The 21598-nt window shown below is 34.7% G+C and overlaps 1 protein-coding gene across 1 annotated transcript in view; it reads right to left on the bottom strand.

Annotated features, from left to right (window-relative positions):
* RGS22 (regulator of G-protein signaling 22) overlaps window positions 1–21598 on the bottom strand; it is a 137429-nt gene that overhangs the window by 14925 nt on the left and 100906 nt on the right. The window contains exons 15-20 of the mRNA XM_012643528.1: window positions 20602–20774; window positions 19359–19521; window positions 16557–16715; window positions 14287–14355; window positions 8235–8396; window positions 2424–2603 (exon numbers count right to left, since the gene is read on the bottom strand). Of these exons, the coding sequence (XP_012498982.1) occupies window positions 2424–2603; window positions 8235–8396; window positions 14287–14355; window positions 16557–16715; window positions 19359–19521; window positions 20602–20774 (906 nt within the window). The remainder of the gene's footprint in view (window positions 1–2423; window positions 2604–8234; window positions 8397–14286; window positions 14356–16556; window positions 16716–19358; window positions 19522–20601; window positions 20775–21598) is intronic.

Here is a 21598-nt window from a genome sequence, read left to right as displayed (position 1 = left end):
ATGGTAGTTTTTATTATAAACTTCCTAGGCTTAAATACTACTCCTTTTCTATTTACTATTGACTGTACTTCTCAGTTATCTCTCAAAATCTAAGTCATTCCCAGCTCCCAGATATATATATATATTTCCATCTAGAAGGCTTTCCAGTAAAAGTCACCCAATTAGGACACAACTTTTCAATGAAAAGCATAACACTGCTCTGTTCTTAAAAGTTGCAATTGAGATTTTAGCTTAATATCTATCATTAATGAAAATTACCCTGTACCTCCAGAACCTTAAAAGATAACCAAATTGTGGGTAAGAAAACATTTTAATAAAGAGCTACTTTGCTCACTGCCAGCAGATGCGCAATCAATGGCTTTAGTATGAGTGAAAGGGGTCAGTGAAAATGCGGCTGAGTGATGATAATTTCCAGGCCGCTGGGAGTGGCAGTAGGGGATAGGCAGAGGCTACACTGATAACAACGCTGAAACCCTCAGCAGGTTTTTATTTACCATTCAGCCCTTCTGCTCAACTTTGCTCTCATTTCCAATTTGATCTTACTTCCTTCGGTCATGACAGATCTCTTCTCACATCATTCATTCATGTGTCCAAAAAATGCCTACTCTATGCCAGACGTCTGGGCCCCAAAATAAGAAACATTCTCTGCCTTCAAAGAGGTTACAATCTTATGGGAAAGTCAGACGTGAGAACAGTCACTTTCAATTTAGTGCATTAAGCGTTATGACAGGGACAAAAACAGGAGACAGGATGATACTGCAAAAAGCTCAGGAGGGCAAAGAGTAAGGGTCATTTATGGAACTACAGTATTTCAGTGAGACTGGGGCAGAGATGGCAGGGAGTGGAAAAAGATGTAGCTAGAGAGTTACGTAGGAGTATGGACTTCATTCTGAGGGCAGTGGGAAGCAATTTAAATATTTTAAGCAGAGAAGTGACATGACCAGATACACATTTTGAAAAAGATTGTCTGTCTGCTGTGAGTTGAATGGTTTGGCGAGAGCCCAGAGTCGGGGAGTTCTGATAATGAATATGAGATATGTTGCAGATCCGAAGTGAACTAGTGGTGTGGAGTTAGAGAAAAGTGGATGGAACGACAGTTAACAAGGAGACAAATGAATGAGTTTTTGGGCCTGATTACAATGGGGGTAAGGGAACGAAGGAGAGGGAAGAAGACATGAAGATGGCCACCAGATCTCTGGATTGTACGTACCAGTAAGAGGGGATGCCATTCTCTGAGCTTTCTTAGGAAAACAGGAAGAATAACAGATTCTGTGGGTTGAGGCCCCTAAATAAAGATTCTCCATTTTCAGATGCTCCAAAGTCCATGTTTAAGATATATCTAAGACTCCATTTTAGGAAATCAGGTAGAAGTCACAGGTTAGAGGATGCCAGTGAAATTCTTTGGCTGCAATCCCTGAAGAGTGTGCCAGAACCAACGCCAGCAGCTTCAGACATTCACCATCCGACTCAAGGTCTTTGATATAGATGGGCAAGTCCTGGTTCTCAGGAGACCTAGGCTAGGCTAAGTTATATCTCTAAGATCTTTTCATTAACAGATACTACTATTCTGACACTATGTTTTCTCTATTTCTCTCTAGCACATCCTCAATCATTCCTCTATATTTCTGCCTATTTTGATGCATAATTTAGAATATAAGTCCACTTTTAGTTCCTTAGGACTTAGGACACAGCTGGCTCACAAAGGAATGTTATGGAATAATGGCTTTTTTCCATGCTCATGGGTAGTCATACTCTAAATCTCTGTTTTATATCACTTAATTCATGACATGGCCTTCTCTATTACCCCTATTATAATTTATTTTTCTTAATCATTTTTTTTAGGAACAACATCACTAAAAGGCTTTTCAAAATGCAAATAAATTATGTTCACCAAGTCACTGTTTTCTATTATTTATCTTAAAAAGAAGTAACTTGAGCAGGTTAACAGGCATGATTTTCCTTTCATGAGTTTGTGTACTTTACGTTGGTAGGGTACTTAGATCTCCTCTCACTTATTTTATGAGCTATGTGAATATTCCAATTTTTAAAAATACACAAATCTTGGGACACACATATTTTACACATTTTTATGGTAGCAGATATTTTAAAAGGAGATATGAATGGTGGGAAAGGAAGGAGGAATTAGCTGGAGTTTTTTAAGTTAGAAACAAAAATGGTAACCATGGAAAAACAAAGTGTAATATTTAATTTTATTTGCTGCATATTACCATCAACAAAAGAGTATGTAAGTTACTAGAGTCTTATATTGCCATGGCATATGGAAAGATTATTTAAATAGAATAAACCCCAGTATTGGGAGGACTGGAACCTGGCCAAATATGAATAATACAAAAGCTTTAAAAGAATATCTAGATTTTCAATCTATTTTAAAATATGCTTAGCCACATGCCCTGATCTCTTACCTGTGCTTCTCTAAATACATATGGTCCTAACTCCTTTCTGTGTTCAATAATCTTCTGGGCTTGCTCTACTGGAATGTCAATTTGTAAAGCTGGTGGAATATTGGAATTAATGAAGCAGTTGATAATAGTTGTGATCTTCTTCTGGATGACAGATGCATCACAATGAGAATGGCACAAGTCCTGAACAAGGAAGAGGAAAGATAAAACAATATATTTATAACTAATGCATTGGCGAGGTACGGTGGCTCATGCCTGTAATCCCAGCACTTGAAAAGGACTGCTTGAGGCCAGGAGTGCGAGACCAGCCCAGGCAACATAGTGAGACTCTGTCTCTAAAAAAAAAAAAAAAAAAAATTAGCCAGGCATGATGGTAAGTGCCTGTAGTCTTAGCTACATGGGAGGCTGAGGCAAGAGGATTGCTTGAGCCCCGGAGTTGGAGGCTGCAGTGAGCTATGACTGTACCACTGCACACTGCACTGTAGCCTGGGTGACAGAGCAAGATTCTGTTAAAAAACAAACAAATCTAATGCATTACTTTATAGAACCATGTTAATATATGTTCCAATTACATATATTTTAACTTTAGAAGTACATACATTTTAACTTTAGATAAAGAGGGTACTGAGACATGTCAAGGCTATCTTAAAAAATCATAGCTTTTCTTTATCTTGGATGTGAGGAATTTAACATTTTGATACATATATCTTTATTTTTTTTATTTCAAAATAGTATGGGGGTACAAATGTTGAGGCTACATATATTGCTTTTGCACCATTCAAGTCATAGCTACAAATGTGTCCGTCCCCAGATAGCGCATACCATACCCGTTAGGTGTGGATGCATATACCTTTAAACACAGATTTCATTTAATCCTGATCACTTGTTCCCCTAGCCAAGGAACAGCTTTAGTGTCTACTTTGACTCATTTAACAACTATATATTGAGAGCCTGCTGTATGTCAGACACTGAGCTGAGGCTCAAGACACAGTCCCTGCCCCTTTAAGGTTCAATCTCTACTGGAGGAATAGCGTGAAAACACATTACTCCAATTTTGGATAGTTACTAAATGTCATGACAGAGGTACACACAGGGTCCTAGGAGAGCACTGAGAAAAGGCACCTAACTCAGCCTATAGGTGGATGTAAAAGCTTCCCCATCCAGACCTGCTTCCATACCAAGGTGATTTAGGCTCAAAAAGGCCTAAATCCATTATCCTCTTTATAGATAAACAACTAAAAATAATGATTGTACATTAAAAAGAGCCAGTTTTAAAGTCACAGATAGTAGGGCTATCATTCTTTTTTAAATAAAGTAACCTAAACATTTGTACCCCTATAATATGCTAAAATAAAAAAGAGTTATGCATTAATATAAAATTTAAAATAAAAAATAAAAAGCTTTGAGATTTAAAAAATAAATAAAAATTAAAAAAAGAGGTGGCTTTGCTTGAATTATGGCATTTCTCTGTCAAAGACACTATTTTCTAAATCACAGAAAGCAAAAAAATTTCGAAACTTACAATTCTGAATCAGAAATGAGCCAACATTTATTAAGTACCCTGTGCATACTTGGCATTGTAATAGCTGTCTTATGGACATTATGAAAGAAAGAAAAATTCTGGTGCCTGTCACGTAAAACTTTACATATATTATAGTCTGGCGTAAGTTATGCGTGAAAAAAACTTACTATAAATGTCACATTGAAACAATAGTTAGCACTTCTTACTTAATTTAGTATCACCTCAGAAAAAGCCTATTTATACCACATATGTTTGTTAATTTTGGGATTATATCATATATAATTACTTGGTGAGCCTCATAATTTTGGAATATTAATGTAAGGCTTATAAAATAAAAAAATAAATTTGTCAAGTTACGCAGTTGTAATTTTGAGTAAAGGAAGAGAATTTAGACAGAATCATTATATATCTGATATTTTTTTTCTCATTGTTCTGCCCTACTGTGCTGTTAGCCTAGTTAACTCTTACCCATTGTTAAGGTCTCAGTGTAAGCACACTTTCCTCTGTTAAGCTTTCTGTGACTCCTGCCATCCAGGAGAGATGTCCATCTTGGGGACTTCCCTAGCATACTGTGATTCCTCCATCATTGTATTATACTAATCACACTCTTATAATTGTTTTGTCCACCACTCACCTGTCCCTCCCACGACACTGTAAACTCAAAGAGGAAGACTGTTTTGATCATAGTTCTATCCAGGATTTAGCCTGGCCCTTGGTAGGTGCTCAATAAATATTTGTTGGATGAATATATCCTTCCACTCTTTTTCTCTCTCTCTACACACACACACATACACACTTCAGATTAAATCATACTTTTTTTTAGTAGTTAAGTTTAAAGAAATCAATCATAAGAACACCTTCTCCCATTATTGATTGTTCTCCCACAACTTTTTTTTTGAGACAGGGAGGGTCTTGCTCTGTTGTCCAGGCTAGAGTGCAGTGGCATCATCATAGCTCATTGTAAAACCTCAACCTCCTGGGTTCAAGCAATCCTCCTGCCTCAGCCTCCCAACTAGCTGGGACTACAGGTGCACACCACACCCAGCTAAATTTTTATTTTTTGTATAGACGAGGTCTTGCTATGTTGTTCAGCTGGTCTCAAACTCCTTGTCTCAAGTGATCATCCCACCTCAGCCTCCCAAAGTGCTAAGATTACAGGCACGAGCCACTGTGCCCGGCTCCCACAACATTTTAAATCAGCAGTCCCCAAACTTTTTGGCACCAGGGACTGGTTTCCTAGAAGACAATTTTTCCGCAGACTGGTGGGGGTGGGAGGCAGATGGTTTCAGGATTATTCAAGTGCATTACATTTATTGTGTAGTCAAACCTCTCTGCTAATGATAATCTATATTTGCAGCTGCTCCCCTGTGCTAGCTACACCACCGCAGCTTCATCTCAGATCATCAGACATTAGATTCTCATAAGGGGTGCACAATCTAGATCCCTCTCATGCTCAATTTACAGTAGGGTTCCCATTCTTATGAGAATCTAATGCTGTGTTGATCTGACAGGAAGCTGAGCTCAAATGGAGGTGCAAGTGATGGAGAGTGGCTGTTAATACAGATGGAGCTTCACGTGCTTGCCCAAAGTTCACCTTCCACTGTGCTGCCCCGGTCCTCACAGGCCACCTACTGGTTCAAGTCTGTGGACCCAGGAGGTTGGAGACCATAGTTTTTAATGGCTGAGGAGTATTTTATTGCATGGATATATCATTAATTAAGTAATCAATGTCCTCTTGTACAACAGGGTTCTTTCCAATTTTTCCCAATCCAGAACAACGATTAAAACTACTCTAGCTATCTCTTTGCATCTTACCACAGTCATTACTGGGAGGCAGCATAACTTAGTGGTTGAGGGCATGGCTTTGGCAATATAATGACTTGATTAAATTCTAGCTCTAATGCTTAATTAGCTGTGTAATGTTGACAGTGCCTTAACTTTTCTGGACACTAGCTTCATCTGTAAAATGGTGAAAATAACATCCTTGACTTCATAGGATTCTTGTGAAGAATAAATTCATTATTAACATACTATAACAATAAATTCATTGTTACACAAAAAGCATTAAGACAATATCTAGTACCTAGTAAACATTTAATAAGATGAAGCCATAAGAGAGTTAGCTCAGTAAGACTTTGCCATGTGGAATGCTTTCCAACTGGTAAACTCCCTCAAGACCCAAGGTAAACATTGTCACTTTTGCCGAGATCTCCCTGACCTACCGCCCCCCACCCCCATCATTCCTTTCTCTGAGCTAAAATTATGCCTAGTCAGAACATGGATCAGAACCAACGCTATTTCATATTTGTTTTCATGGATGTCTTCCTCCCTGAGGGAGGGAAATGTATTGTATTCACTTTTTTATTCCTGCAATCCAGCATAATGCCTGGCACACTAGATACTTAATGTTTGTTGGATGAACAAATTTACTCCTATAGCATGATTTTTAATGGCTACCTACTATGGTAAGTCCTTCATGCTATACTGTAGGAAAGATATTAAAATAGAGACCAAGGGCAGCCTTGAAGGAGAAGGTCACAAAACCAAGGGTTGACTATGTGTGAGTCGACGTTTTTTTTTTTTTTAAATATCTATTTTCTAAAGTTTATCTCATTAAAAAATTGCCTACTGTGGAAAACAGACTGTACCTCCTTTCTAATTCTCGAAAAGAATTATTTTAATATTACTCTTGGGGCGGGGCGCGGTGGCTCACGCCTGTAATCCTAGCTCTCTGGGAGACCGAGGTGGGTGGATCGTTTGAGCTCAGGAGTTCGAAACCAGCCTGAGCAAGAGCAAGACCCCATCTCTACTAAAAATAGAAACAAATTAATCGGACAACTAAAAATATATAGAAAAAATTAGCCGGGCATGGTGGCGCATGCCTGTAGTCCCAGATACTCGGGAGGCTGAGGCAGGAGGATCGCTTGAGCCCAAGAGTTTGAGGTTGCTGTGAGCTAGGCTGATGCCACGGCACTCTACCCCGGGCAACACAGTGAGACTCTGTCTCAAAAAAAAATAAAAATAAAAATAAAAATTACTCTTGTGAAAGATAGTGAAAACAACTTCTCTCAAAAAAAATTCTTTATGTTACTGCTTAAGCTGAGAATTGTCCCAAAACTGTTGATAACAGAAAAGAGTAGAAACAGTTTCATGGTATATTGGAAAAAGCTTAGAAGTAGATTTTATTGAGCGATGAGTAACTATATATTGATCAATTGTATTAGTGTTACATAATATGTAGTTAGATTACAGGTCATTTGAAAGCATTATACTCTTACATTTTGTTTATTTTTATTTTCCACTTTTACAATGGGATAGAATAGGCTACTTGTAAGGAAATAAGCCTGCTACCTCTGGGGGCATTTAAGCAGAGACTAGATACCTCTTAGGTATTTTTAGACCACATTTCTTTATTCAAGTCTAGATAACATAACATAGAAAGTCCCTTCCTCCTCTTCAATGCAAAGATTCTATATGATTCCATTAAACACTTAACCTGAAAATAAACTGCCTTTGCACCTAACCACTTGTTTTTTTTTTCTTATTTTGTTAAGAATTTGGTCATTCCTTCTAATAGAAGAGTCTTTCTCATCACTGTTGGTTTATTTATCTATAATCCAACATCTTTCATTACTATTGCTATAAATACGGTTGGGAAGAATTCTTATAACAAACTTTTGGTTATATGAGTATATCGAATATGGATAGCGTCAGGAAAAATGTGTAAGTCACTTATAGATTAATGATATGTAAAAATATAGTTAAAACTCTCTTCAGGAAGGTTCTCATTAAATCATACTGTATGTTAATACCTTGAAAAACCTAATACAGGCTGAATATCCCTTATCCAAAATGCTTGGGACCAGAAGCGTTTCAAATTTGGGATTTTTTTTGGATTTTGGAATATTTGTATTATACCTACCAGGTAAGTATCCCAAATCCAAAAATCTGAAATCTGAAATACTCCAATGAGCATTTCCTTTGAGTGCCATGTCGGTACTCACAAAGTTTTGGACTTGGAGCACTTCAAGTTTCAGACTTTTGGATTTGAGATGCTCAACTTGTTCCAAGAGTGATTCCAGGGCTCACTCTTACTATTTGCTGTATAATACTAAATGTATCTAGAGTCTACAATAAACACCTCAATATTTATGCTCTGGTAAAAAGATGATGACAAAATTGGGATATCTTATACAGATCTTACCTATTAATATAAAGTTACAGTTAAAAATCTAATGTATTAATGCATTTCCTCCTCAAAAAGAGGTATTCACCAGCTTCCAATACAATACCTTATATTTTTGTACTTCTTGCCAAAAAAGCACCCCATTTTCCAATAAATCTCCTTTTAGAGCCACAAAATGTTGAAATTGTCTTGCAGTAACTGGATTCAATAAAGCTTTACGAAAAGCAATGATTTCACAAGATGAAGATATCCACTTACTCTCCACAGGCTGTCCAAAACAGAGGATACAGAAAATTAGCTGTGTGGTAAAAGTAATAATAAAGTCATTAATTATGAGCTTCTGTTTCCTTTAATTTTGGCTGTTGAAATTTGTGGCATGGATACAATAGAATTTGGCAGCTTTCTTTACCCTCTGTTCCCGTCTCTTTTGTCTCTCATATTTTTATGGCATCATTTTTTAAGAGGTAGAGAGAAAAAGAAATGACTGGATGATTTAGAACATTGTTTAAGAATGTTAACAGTTATTACAGTTTGAGACTATGGTGAAAAACCACTTTTTAGTGAATAGTATGAGTTCTATGCTTAAATAGAACAAAGTAATCATAATGTTACAGTTATATATTAATATTACTTATTTTATTATTACATATATGTTACATATTAATATATAATTCTCCTGCCTTTTCAAAAAAGCAGTTGAACATTTAATATTTTTTTCATATTATCATATATGGGATAAAAAATATTTTTTTAATTTTTTAAGAAAAAATTATCAAATAATTCCATAATTTAAATAGAAAACTGGCTGAGCCTCACTATAATTTCATCCTGGAAAGATTATGTTTTTAAGTGAGATATCTTTACATTATTTTAATAATAAATTATGACTAATAATTAAGAATGATAATGATAATTACTAATAAAGTATTTTCAATAATAAAATTCCTCTGAAGGATTTACTTTATATAACGTAAAATCCAGAAGCACTAATGGTGTCATAAAGATATTTTTATCTACATTTACTTTATATCTTCACAATTTTAAAATGTCTACTTTTTTTTATTTCGATCATTTAAAATCACATATTCAATTCCCTTTAACCTCTCAGATTCGAAAATATAAGAAAGAGATTTTATTGAATTTATTGAATAGATCTGAATTTTATTGAAGTTTCCCAAATCTGGTTTTAGTGTACAACCATGCAAGGAAGCATCATTCCAAAGGCAACGTTTTAGATGTATTTAGGCATTATATTAATTAAAATACATGAAAAATAGCCATTACTGACAATGCATAAAATAAATTCCTTGACACAAATCATATGTGACCATCAATATGTGTTTAGAGAGTTATGTAAAAAAGTGCTATGGGAACACAAAGAAAGGAGTAACTAATGCAATCTGAGTGAGTAAAACCTTTACAGGGAAGGGCCTTGAGGATGACCTCTGAGTTGGAAACTGAAAACTGAAGGCAACTTCAGGCAATCTAGATGAACGGTAGTGCTGTTAACCCAAAGTGAATAGATGTCTATCACTATTTTAGTGAGGTACATGTCATGTTCTCTGAACAAAAAAGTTAAGAGCCTCACCATATGGTCCATATTAAAATTACAGCCCTATAAATAGGAACAACTATGTATTAGACAGGGATGTTTATTTAAAATCCACTTAGCAAATAATGTTTTAAGGTCTGCTTCTTAAGATACTAAAACTTAGAAATCTAACTAAAACCTGTAATTTAACTAAACAGAAAATATTATACAATGTGCAATAATATAAAATATAAGCCCATTCCACTTAAAATTTCAATAAAAAATATAGCAGAAAACAAAGTTTACTTCCTTTCAAGAGGAAAACACAGGAAAGGGCATACTAACATACATACATTCCTCTAACATTCAAATAAATTTTTATCTTTTTTAGTTTGCAGAGGGTCACCTATGTCTAGTTGGATATTCTATCATGACCTATAGAAGGATAAATACATATAAACTTGTAGCTTCAAAAATAAGACTCAGTTTATCATGCTTTTGCAAAGCAAAATAGGCAATTTCTAGCACATTATAGAATCATAGTGGTTTTAATAATCACCAAAATGATAGTTATCTTAATTCTTTTAAAGGTAAACTATAATTCTAAATAAAGGGGGAATGTAAGTTGATTTAACCTGCTGATTCCACTGCATATTATTCATTCTTTTTGTGTGTAAACCACTCTTAATAATAAACTCCCATATGCTAGAATGAACAGCTTGTCTCAATAAATCCATCACAAGCAGAGTAAAGAAAAATACACATTTAAAGGCAATCAAACACTTCTAAGGTTGAGTTGGTCAAGGATCTCTCTAACAACAGAGCTCTGGTAGAGTTACACTTTCTTCCAAATTCCATTCACCGATTAAGAACCGTATCAGCCATCATTTGGTGGTTTAGACCAAATGTACCAGTGTTTACAGTGAGGGTCTTTAAACAGAACAGGAAGGAAAAACAGTATTTTGACAAAGCAAAACTTACAAGAGGAGGAATATAACAAGCAATACTTGCCTTCCAGACCCCGATTTTCCTTTCATGCTTCTGTAGTAAGAGCTCTTCTGCTATGTCTTTCATCTGCACCTAAACGCAAAACCAATTATTTTATCCCAGTTATTCAGAATATCTAAAGTTTTGAAATCATTTACTAATTTAACAGCTAAATAAAAAATGAGGTAAAGGTCAGCTTAAAAAGAGATAGTGCAGTTCAGGAGAAAGAAGATCAAACTTAGAAATGGAAGCCCTACAGCTAGGTCCTTGGGCGAATCACTCAAATTCTCTGAACAGTTTCCTCATCTGCAAAATAGAGATAGTTAATACTTGACTGTACTGCTTCAAATGTAGTTGACAGTTTCACTTTGGCTCACGTGGGAACAGAAGCTGGAGGGACAATTACGACTTCTCAGATGTTTGTTCTATTTTCTAGCCATATACTTCCACAATTTTAGAAGAGCACAAAAATTACTCAATACAGAGGGAAATACAATAGATAACTTCTTGCCTATTCATAATATTTCCTTTTTCTTGGGAACCACTCTTGCCAAACCTGTGCTATTGACTCTCCCTCCCAGTCCACAGCAGAATAAATCCAGGAACTGATCTGGAGAGACAAGGACTGGATTCACTGGGACTGAGTCTTTTTGATGGCCATGGCCAGGAGAAAAGATCTGAGCATTCTTTCAGGGTTCCTAGGGCTATCATGGCCAACATCTTTTCCAAAGCTTGGGCATTAACTCTTTCCTTAAGTGTGTGAGATGCCCCAGCACCATTTTAGAATAAATTCTCACCCTTCCTTTTTGTCTTCGACTTAAGGTTGCCAGAACCAGTTTATTTTTCTGGCCACTCAAAAAATGGTAAGTCAGGAATGACTATGAGTTACAATAAAATTACTGCGGTAAACAAAATGAGAAAATGTGGTAAATAGTATTAGTAAGCCAAATGTATTTTTACTTGGCTTTGGATAGAGAATTGGAGTTAGCCCAAAGAAAGGAAATGAGGAGATTTGAGTTTTCCCAAAGCTTATTTCCAGGAACTTTTTGCCTAAATCAAGTCAGCTCTTCTTCTCCACACTAAAAATTCTGTGTTCCCAGCTATACTGTGTTTTCCATAATATACATTGCCCAAATGACTAAGGATGTTTCCAGATAAACAGGCCTCAAAGTGTTTGAGAAATTGAATGGAGGAAAATTTTTTCAGGTTCTTCCCGATCAGTATTAATGGCATGTGGCTTTGCATACTAAAGTACAAAATGACATGTTTTCTGACCCTTGTGTTATTTTTGTAAAGATTAGGTTTGCCTCTTTTTAGGTATGCTAATGACATTTTAAATTATCAAAGTAATACTTACTTCTTATAAAATAAAAACAAAGTAAAGCAAAAACAAACCCACTTTACAAAGTAAAAAGTAAAAATCCTTCTCGCTCCCCAAACCCATTCCCAGGAGGGAGATCCTTTTAAATCTTTTCCCATAAGCATAAAGATTGATAGATGGATGATGGATGGATGTATAAATATGCACAGATAGACAAATGTACCAATGTAAATAGATGTAATGGTATCATCTTCTATATAGTGTTCTGCATCTTGCTTGTTTCATTCAATAAATAAAACCTTTCATATCAGTACATGTGGAAATCTCATTTTTATATTTTAACCTCATTTTTATAATCTCATTTTATGTGGGAATCTGCATAGTTTTCCATAGCATGGAATTATCATAACTCACTCAATTATTCTCCCATATGTTATTGTAGTGAATGTCCTTGTATATCCTTGTCCATTTGTGTGAAGACTTAATAATATTAAAAATAACAACTATATTAATAGATAACATTTGAATGTTTTCCATGTGTCAAGCGCCATAAATAATTCCATAATTTAAATAGAAAACTGGCTGAGCCTCACTATAATTTCATCCTGGAAAGATTATGTTTTTAAGTGAGATATCTTTACATTATTTTAATAATAAATTATGACTAATAATTAAGAATGATAATGATAATTACTAATAAAGTATTTTCAATAATAAAATTCCTCTGAAGGATTTACTTTATATAACGTAAAATCCAGAAGCACTAATGGTGTCATAAAGATATTTTTATCTACATTTACTTTATATCTTCACAATTTTAAAATGTCTACTTTTTTTTATTTCGATCATTTAAAATCACATATTCAATTCCCTTTAACCTCTCAGATTCGAAAATATAAGAAAGAGATTTTATTGAATTTATTGAATAGATCTGAATTTTATTGAAGTTTCCCAAATCTGGTTTTAGTGTACAACCATGCAAGGAAGCATCATTCCAAAGGCAACGTTTTAGATGTATTTAGGCATTATATTAATTAAAATACATGAAAAATAGCCATTACTGACAATGCATAAAATAAATTCCTTGACACAAATCATATGTGACCATCAATATGTGTTTAGAGAGTTATGTAAAAAAGTGCTATGGGAACACAAAGAAAGGAGTAACTAATGCAATCTGAGTGAGTAAAACCTTTACAGGGAAGGGCCTTGAGGATGACCTCTGAGTTGGAAACTGAAAACTGAAGGCAACTTCAGGCAATCTAGATGAACGGTAGTGCTGTTAACCCAAAGTGAATAGATGTCTATCACTATTTTAGTGAGGTACATGTCATGTTCTCTGAACAAAAAAGTTAAGAGCCTCACCATATGGTCCATATTAAAATTACAGCCCTATAAATAGGAACAACTATGTATTAGACAGGGATGTTTATTTAAAATCCACTTAGCAAATAATGTTTTAAGGTCTGCTTCTTAAGATACTAAAACTTAGAAATCTAACTAAAACCTGTAATTTAACTAAACAGAAAATATTATACAATGTGCAATAATATAAAATATAAGCCCATTCCACTTAAAATTTCAATAAAAAATATAGCAGAAAACAAAGTTTACTTCCTTTCAAGAGGAAAACACAGGAAAGGGCATACTAACATACATACATTCCTCTAACATTCAAATAAATTTTTATCTTTTTTAGTTTGCAGAGGGTCACCTATGTCTAGTTGGATATTCTATCATGACCTATAGAAGGATAAATACATATAAACTTGTAGCTTCAAAAATAAGACTCAGTTTATCATGCTTTTGCAAAGCAAAATAGGCAATTTCTAGCACATTATAGAATCATAGTGGTTTTAATAATCACCAAAATGATAGTTATCTTAATTCTTTTAAAGGTAAACTATAATTCTAAATAAAGGGGGAATGTAAGTTGATTTAACCTGCTGATTCCACTGCATATTATTCATTCTTTTTGTGTGTAAACCACTCTTAATAATAAACTCCCATATGCTAGAATGAACAGCTTGTCTCAATAAATCCATCACAAGCAGAGTAAAGAAAAATACACATTTAAAGGCAATCAAACACTTCTAAGGTTGAGTTGGTCAAGGATCTCTCTAACAACAGAGCTCTGGTAGAGTTACACTTTCTTCCAAATTCCATTCACCGATTAAGAACCGTATCAGCCATCATTTGGTGGTTTAGACCAAATGTACCAGTGTTTACAGTGAGGGTCTTTAAACAGAACAGGAAGGAAAAACAGTATTTTGACAAAGCAAAACTTACAAGAGGAGGAATATAACAAGCAATACTTGCCTTCCAGACCCCGATTTTCCTTTCATGCTTCTGTAGTAAGAGCTCTTCTGCTATGTCTTTCATCTGCACCTAAACGCAAAACCAATTATTTTATCCCAGTTATTCAGAATATCTAAAGTTTTGAAATCATTTACTAATTTAACAGCTAAATAAAAAATGAGGTAAAGGTCAGCTTAAAAAGAGATAGTGCAGTTCAGGAGAAAGAAGATCAAACTTAGAAATGGAAGCCCTACAGCTAGGTCCTTGGGCGAATCACTCAAATTCTCTGAACAGTTTCCTCATCTGCAAAATAGAGATAGTTAATACTTGACTGTACTGCTTCAAATGTAGTTGACAGTTTCACTTTGGCTCACGTGGGAACAGAAGCTGGAGGGACAATTACGACTTCTCAGATGTTTGTTCTATTTTCTAGCCATATACTTCCACAACTTTAGAAGAGCACAAAAATTACTCAATACAGAGGGAAATACAATAGATAACTTCTTGCCTATTCATAATATTTCCTTTTTCTTGGGAACCACTCTTGCCAAACCTGTGCTATTGACTCTCCCTCCCAGTCCACAGCAGAATAAATCCAGGAACTGATCTGGAGAGACAAGGACTGGATTCACTGGGACTGAGTCTTTTTGATGGCCATGGCCAGGAGAAAAGATCTGAGCATTCTTTCAGGGTTCCTAGGGCTATCATGGCCAACATCTTTTCCAAAGCTTGGGCATTAACTCTTTCCTTAAGTGTGTGAGATGCCCCAGCACCATTTTAGAATAAATTCTCACCCTTCCTTTTTGTCTTCGACTTAAGGTTGCCAGAACCAGTTTATTTTTCTGGCCACTCAAAAAATGGTAAGTCAGGAATGACTATGAGTTACAATAAAATTACTGCGGTAAACAAAATGAGAAAATGTGGTAAATAGTATTAGTAAGCCAAATGTATTTTTACTTGGCTTTGGATAGAGAATTGGAGTTAGCCCAAAGAAAGGAAATGAGGAGATTTGAGTTTTCCCAAAGCTTATTTCCAGGAACTTTTTGCCTAAATCAAGTCAGCTCTTCTTCTCCACACTAAAAATTCTGTGTTCCCAGCTATACTGTGTTTTCCATAATATACATTGCCCAAATGACTAAGGATGTTTCCAGATAAATAGGCCTCAAAGTGTTTGAGAAATTGAATGGAGGAAAATTTTTTCAGGTTCTTCCCGATCAGTATTAATGGCATGTGGCTTTGCATACTAAAGTACAAAATGACATGTTTTCTGACCCTTGTGTTATTTTTGTAAAGATTAGGTTTGCCTCTTTTTAGGTATGCTAATGACATTTTAAATTATCAAAGTAATACTTACTTCTTATAAAATAAAAACAAAGTAAAGCAAAAACAAACCCACTTTACAAAGTAAAAAGTAAAAATCCTTCTCGCTCCCCAAACCCATTCCCAGGAGGGAGATCCTTTTAAATCTTTTCCCATAAGCATAAAGATTGATAGATGGATGATGGATGGATGTATAAATATGCACAGATAGACAAATGTACCAATGTAAATAGATGTAATGGTATCATCTTCTATATAGTGTTCTGCATCTTGCTTGTTTCATTCAATAAATAAAACCTTTCATATCAGTACATGTGGAAATCTCATTTTTATATTTTAACCTCATTTTTATAATCTCATTTTATGTGGGAATCTGCATAGTTTTCCATAGCATGGAATTATCATAACTCACTCAATTATTCTCCCATATGTTATTGTAGTGAATGTCCTTGTATATCCTTGTCTATTTGTGTGAAGACTTAATAATATTAAAAATAACAACTATATTAATAGATAACATTTGAATGTTTTCCATGTGTCAAGCGCCATACTAAGAAACTAAACACACATTCATTTCATTTCATTTTCACAAGGACCTTACAAAGCAATAGCTATTATTAGCTTCATTTTTCAAACGGGGAATCTAATTTATGAAACTTAAAAGGGGTACAATTAATAGGTGGCAGTGTTGAGATTAAAACTTGGGAGCCTGAGCTGGGAGCGGGTGGTGTGCGCCTGTAATTCCAGCTAGCTGGGAGGCTGAGGCAGGAGGATGCCTTGAGCCCAGGAGTTGGAGGCTGCAGTGAGCTATGATCATGCCACTGCACTCCAGCCTGGCCAACACAGAAGCCTGACTCCATGCTTTTAATCGCTGTCAACAGAAGTACAATGGCTAGGTCAACAGGTGTGCACATTTGAGGTTTTGACAGGTACTGCCAGCTGCTGTCCAAAGATTACATTAATTTATATACCTTTATCTTTTGACGTGCTCCAAATTGTTCACTTGCAAGGAACAATGGCAACCACACATTTTCTAGCCTATTTAGTACATGCTTCTGAACTTCAATTAGAACAGATGCATCAAGCTGCTCATGGAGAATCTTCCCCCAGCCACCAGTTAAATGCATTATCTAAGAAAATATAAATGAAACATAAACTACAAACTTGTGCTTTATTAAAGAAACACTAATAGTCATTAGTTCATTCAATCATTCCAAAATTATTTGCTGCACACCTGATAGGTGCCACAATTTTCATTTTCTGTATAATATCTCCTGGCTATATTGTATGTAGACAATTGCGGTTTATGTGGTGGTTGTTTAAGATGTATGATTTTGTTTACTTGTGATACATTAAAAAGAACACAAAAGTGGGATTTTTATTCTGTGTGACCATAAGCAATGGCATTTTTTTCTCCATGGATTCAGTATCTTCAACTGTAAGATGAGGACATTAGTCTATTCATTTTCTAAGCTCTCTTCTAAGTCTAATATTCTATGAGTCTGTGATTCTAGTCAAATTGACCCATGTGAGAAAGAATTTTCTTTTTTGCATGAGAAAAATGAGGATTCATTAGTTAAGAGACAATCTTGACTTAGATATTTTAAATATGTATATTACCAACAAATGTTGGTTTGGAGATGGCAGGATGATGGTAGTGGTAGCAATGAAGGGCTGTTTCAACAACTTCTAAAAATAAAACAGAGGCAGCAGAAAGCAGACAAAGGTCATGTTTTATAGATAAAAGTCACTGATCTGTACAGGTAGCACCATTTATAAAACACAATTTCTTTGTGACCCAAATCTTCCTTCTGCTTAATTGTTGACATCAACAAGCTACTAATGGATATTTCCTGCTATAACTCATTCTGTTTTCTACCTATTTCTGCTCAGACATTGCCAAAATTTCTGGATTCCTCACTGGCATAACTGCTCTCTTCTTAATTCTCTTTTGATTAATAATATTAACAAAATAGCACTACTAATAATATTTTTTGTATAAAAGAGAAATCTTCTTAGCCCTCTTTTAATAATATTATTAATGTTTTTGCATAAAAAAGACAAAGAAAAAAAAGACTACCTTGCTAATCAAAGAGGAAATTGGCTGTACAACTGAAATTAGGACTAGCATGATCTTTATAAAACTTAATGCGATGTAAGACCTCCTTAAGTATAAAATATTAATAAGTAAAAAGTAATGACAAAGATGAAGAAGGATCACTGGGAAAACGCCTCAGTTGTAAGCACATCCATTTGCTATGATAGTAATGGGTGACTTTTTCCACTGACTTAAATTCTCAGCATGTTGTATGTACTATGGAGGGTTCACACAGTAGCATCAGATACCATGAAACCTCATGCAATGTAGCACAAGCCAAACAGAAAACAAATGCTTTCCATGTGTTTATTTCATACTTGTGCTTATTGAGATACCCAACTAATTTTGCTAATGTGTCCCAGATTTGTATCACAGGGAACTAATGGCAAGGCATTTTTGTTAAAGTTGCTCAATTCTAGAATTTCTGTTCCCTCTTACTCCCAAAAGCTTTTGCTTATTATTCTACCCTCCCCCCCAAAATCTAGCTTTTTAATTTGGTGTGTCCTGCTTGTGAACTGCTCTGAACTTTTCTTTAATTAACTAACTTAAGCATTAATATGAAATTTGTATTTTATAAATGTATGCCATTAGGATATGCATTCTTGTAAACTACCAAAATAAAAAATTAGGCCAGGCACAGTGTTTCACTGTTTCACGGCTGTAATCCCAGCACTTTGGGAGGCTGAGGCGGGAGGATCACTTGAGGTCAGGAATTCTAGACCAGCCTGGGCAAGAGCAAGACCCCTGTCTCTACGATAAACAGAAAAATGAGCCAGGTATGGTGGCATGTGCCTGTAGTACCAACTACTTGGGAGACTGAGGCATAAAAATCACTTAAGCCCAGCAGTTTGAGGTTGCGGTGAGCTACGATCATGCCACTGCACTCTAGCACAGGCAACAGAGTAAGATCCTACCTCAAAACCAAACAAACAAAAAAACAGACACTATGCACTTGATCTTTAGGTATTAATGCAGTATTAACAAACTTTAAACAAATTATAATACTTAATTCTTTATATTTCAAAAGTATAAAAATTGAGCCATATTTTATGAGAAGTGTCACATGAACACAAATCCACTGCTGAATCCCAATCTAATGACACTGTAATTATTAATAAGCTGTGATTAAGGCCATAGGACTGTAGCCCAACAAAATGGCCAAACCTATGTTCCTAGCCAGTGATAATAGTTTCTGGGGACAATACAATTGTAAACAGGATTTTCAAAGATTGATTATGTTTGGAGTAATATCTGTTAAGAGAAAAACAGAAAAGAGAGATTAGGTTTAGCAGTTGATAATGGCTGCTTTCTACTTGTTGAAAGGTGTAGGGACCTTGTCCATCTTGTTCACCACACTATCCTGAGCCCCTGGAACAGTGTCTGGCATATCATAGGAACTCTTATTTGTTGAATGAATGAATCAGTGGATGAATAGAAGCTATTTTATTTTATAAATTACTTTTCAAAGTGACACATTTTTATACTATGCAGTACTTGAGTGGATTTTAAAGACATTTAATTTACACATACTTATGAATATCTAAATAAATATCAAAAGTATCTAACATATAAGTCATAAAAGCAAAACAAAAGAAAAAAGAGACTTTCAAGTTGTTAGCAAATAAATTATTGCTTTTCATACATCAATATAAAAAAGAGGTGTCCATGCCAATACCTGGTCTTGCTGATGTAGCGAAGCTGGACTGTTGGGTCCAAAGAAATATTTTTTATTAAGGTATTTGTTTTTAATGTATATAGATTTTGCCTCCCTTTGATTTCGATCTCTATAAATTATTCTTCGGAACTGCTCAATGTCTGTCCAGCACATAAGGTCCATGCTAAAATGAAAACAAAATCTTATTTATTTCTCCAAATTCTACTACACACCAAACAGTTTGTTTTGACAGAACTTATAAAGTGGCCACCTTGACTAATTAGCACAACTGATTAGATCACGGAACTAATGAGTACAATAAAGTATCTCTGATCCTTTTCTAGGCCAGTTAGGTTGACTCTATTATACTCCGAATCCTGGCTAAATATATGAATGACAAAGAAGCATTGGTATCAGAAAATAATCTATCATCATTATTGGTGGGGTCTCAGAGTTCTTCCACGAATGATGAACTAGTATCACCAATTTCAAATATGAGAAAATTTACACATATGGCATGTCCATTTGACAACAGGCCAAATTTAAGATAATGTTCATCACAATGAAGGGAAACTATATACAGTGACATCTGGCTCCCACATCTAACCCATTTCTGTTAACTTGGTAGAAAATTAATATGAAAAATATATAATCAATACTTCAGCTGATATTAGATAAATATGTTATAAGGTTCAAGATTCTGGGCAAAACTACAATGTTTCATTTACATATCAGTTAATAAAAATTGTAAAATATTACAATAATTTCAATATCTTAGTGAAATATAAAAGACACTTTCTAGAAATAGCAAGTAAAGTACCTGTCTAGAGAAATGCAAAAGAAAGAAATAGCAAAAAGGAGAAAAAGTAAAGCATACTGGTGTTTTAAGTTAGCCAATGCTAAAAACATCAACATATATTGTGTAACCATTTAAAATAACAATATGGAGGCTGCAACAATCAAAATGCACTCCAGCAAAAAGTTAACCCTATAGCCAGGTGCATTGGTTCGCTGTAATTCCAGCTCCTTAGGAGGCTGAGGTGGGAAGACTGCTTGAGACCAGGTGTTCAAGATCAGCCTGGGCAACATAGTGAAACCCCATCAAAAAAAAGTTATCCATACAGATTTCATGTAATTATGTTCATTCTGACATGAGTAAAATCTAGCACCAAATCACTAGTATAAAATGTTGACTCAAAACCAGTACCTTAGAAAAATTCTGTTTTAAATGAGAAATATGCTTAAAAATGGTTATATTCCTCACCTTGCAGAATGAGCCTCAAGAAACTGGCGGAAATGTTCAAACTCCAGTTTGTTGTTAAACAGATCATTAAAAGTAAAATGCCTGTATTCTTCAGGAACGTTATTCCAATATCTGGTTTTTTTAGAGACGTTAGAGAGTGACAAAACACTAGTTCCAATTTCACCAGTGGTGTCCTAGTGAAAGGATACTTTTTATAAAAATCTCTTAAATACAACAAATTCTTTACGATTTTAAATAGAGAACTGAAAGAAAAATGATCAGGCCAAGGCCATTTAACAATTCAATGGTAGAACTGGATAAGAACTCTAGGTGGCTCAGATTCTAACTTATATCAAATTCTGTTCCGTTCCTTTCCATTCCATTCCATTTTCAAGAACATTTAGTAAACATTTACTATACATAAAGCACTTCTTTGTAAAATATTAATTTTATTATTTTTCATAGTATAGAAGTAATGTCTTTTGTAATAAAAAAAGAAGAAAATAAAAATCATACATAATACTACCATTCAGAGATAATCACCATTAACATTTTTGTATATAGCCTTTCAGTCCTTTTTGTACATGTACAAATAGTTTACTAAAAATGAACATAGGATGGCTGCATAGTTCAGCAGATTGAATCATGAAGAAATTCCCCACGTCTGATTTAATTTTGAAAAAGTGAAGACAGGATTATGCACCCATGTATAGATGGTTTGGTAATCTGTTTCTTTTTCTTAACAATACATCATGAACATAAAACATTCTTCTATAACAATTTTAAAAAGTTATAGAGTGATACAAGATACTTATCTAATAATATATTCTTCAAATGTAATTTCTTTCATATAAACATTAATTTTTAAGTAATTTTAAGACCTCCGATGTTTTGTGAATGATATACAAGCCCTAAAGAGCAAAGAGGTAGAGAGGCTCATTCTTTGAAAGGCCCTTCCTTATATAATTCATTCCTCTTCCTATTTGTTTTTGTTTTGACAGTTTATCTTATGATTAGC

Source organism: Propithecus coquereli, unplaced genomic scaffold (assembly GCF_000956105.1).
Source record: "Propithecus coquereli isolate 6110/MARCELLA unplaced genomic scaffold, Pcoq_1.0 Scaffold2, whole genome shotgun sequence".
Lineage (NCBI taxonomy): Eukaryota > Metazoa > Chordata > Mammalia > Primates > Indriidae > Propithecus > Propithecus coquereli.
The sequence above is the reverse complement of the archived record's forward strand: the minus strand, read 5'-3'. Positions and strand labels throughout refer to the sequence as shown.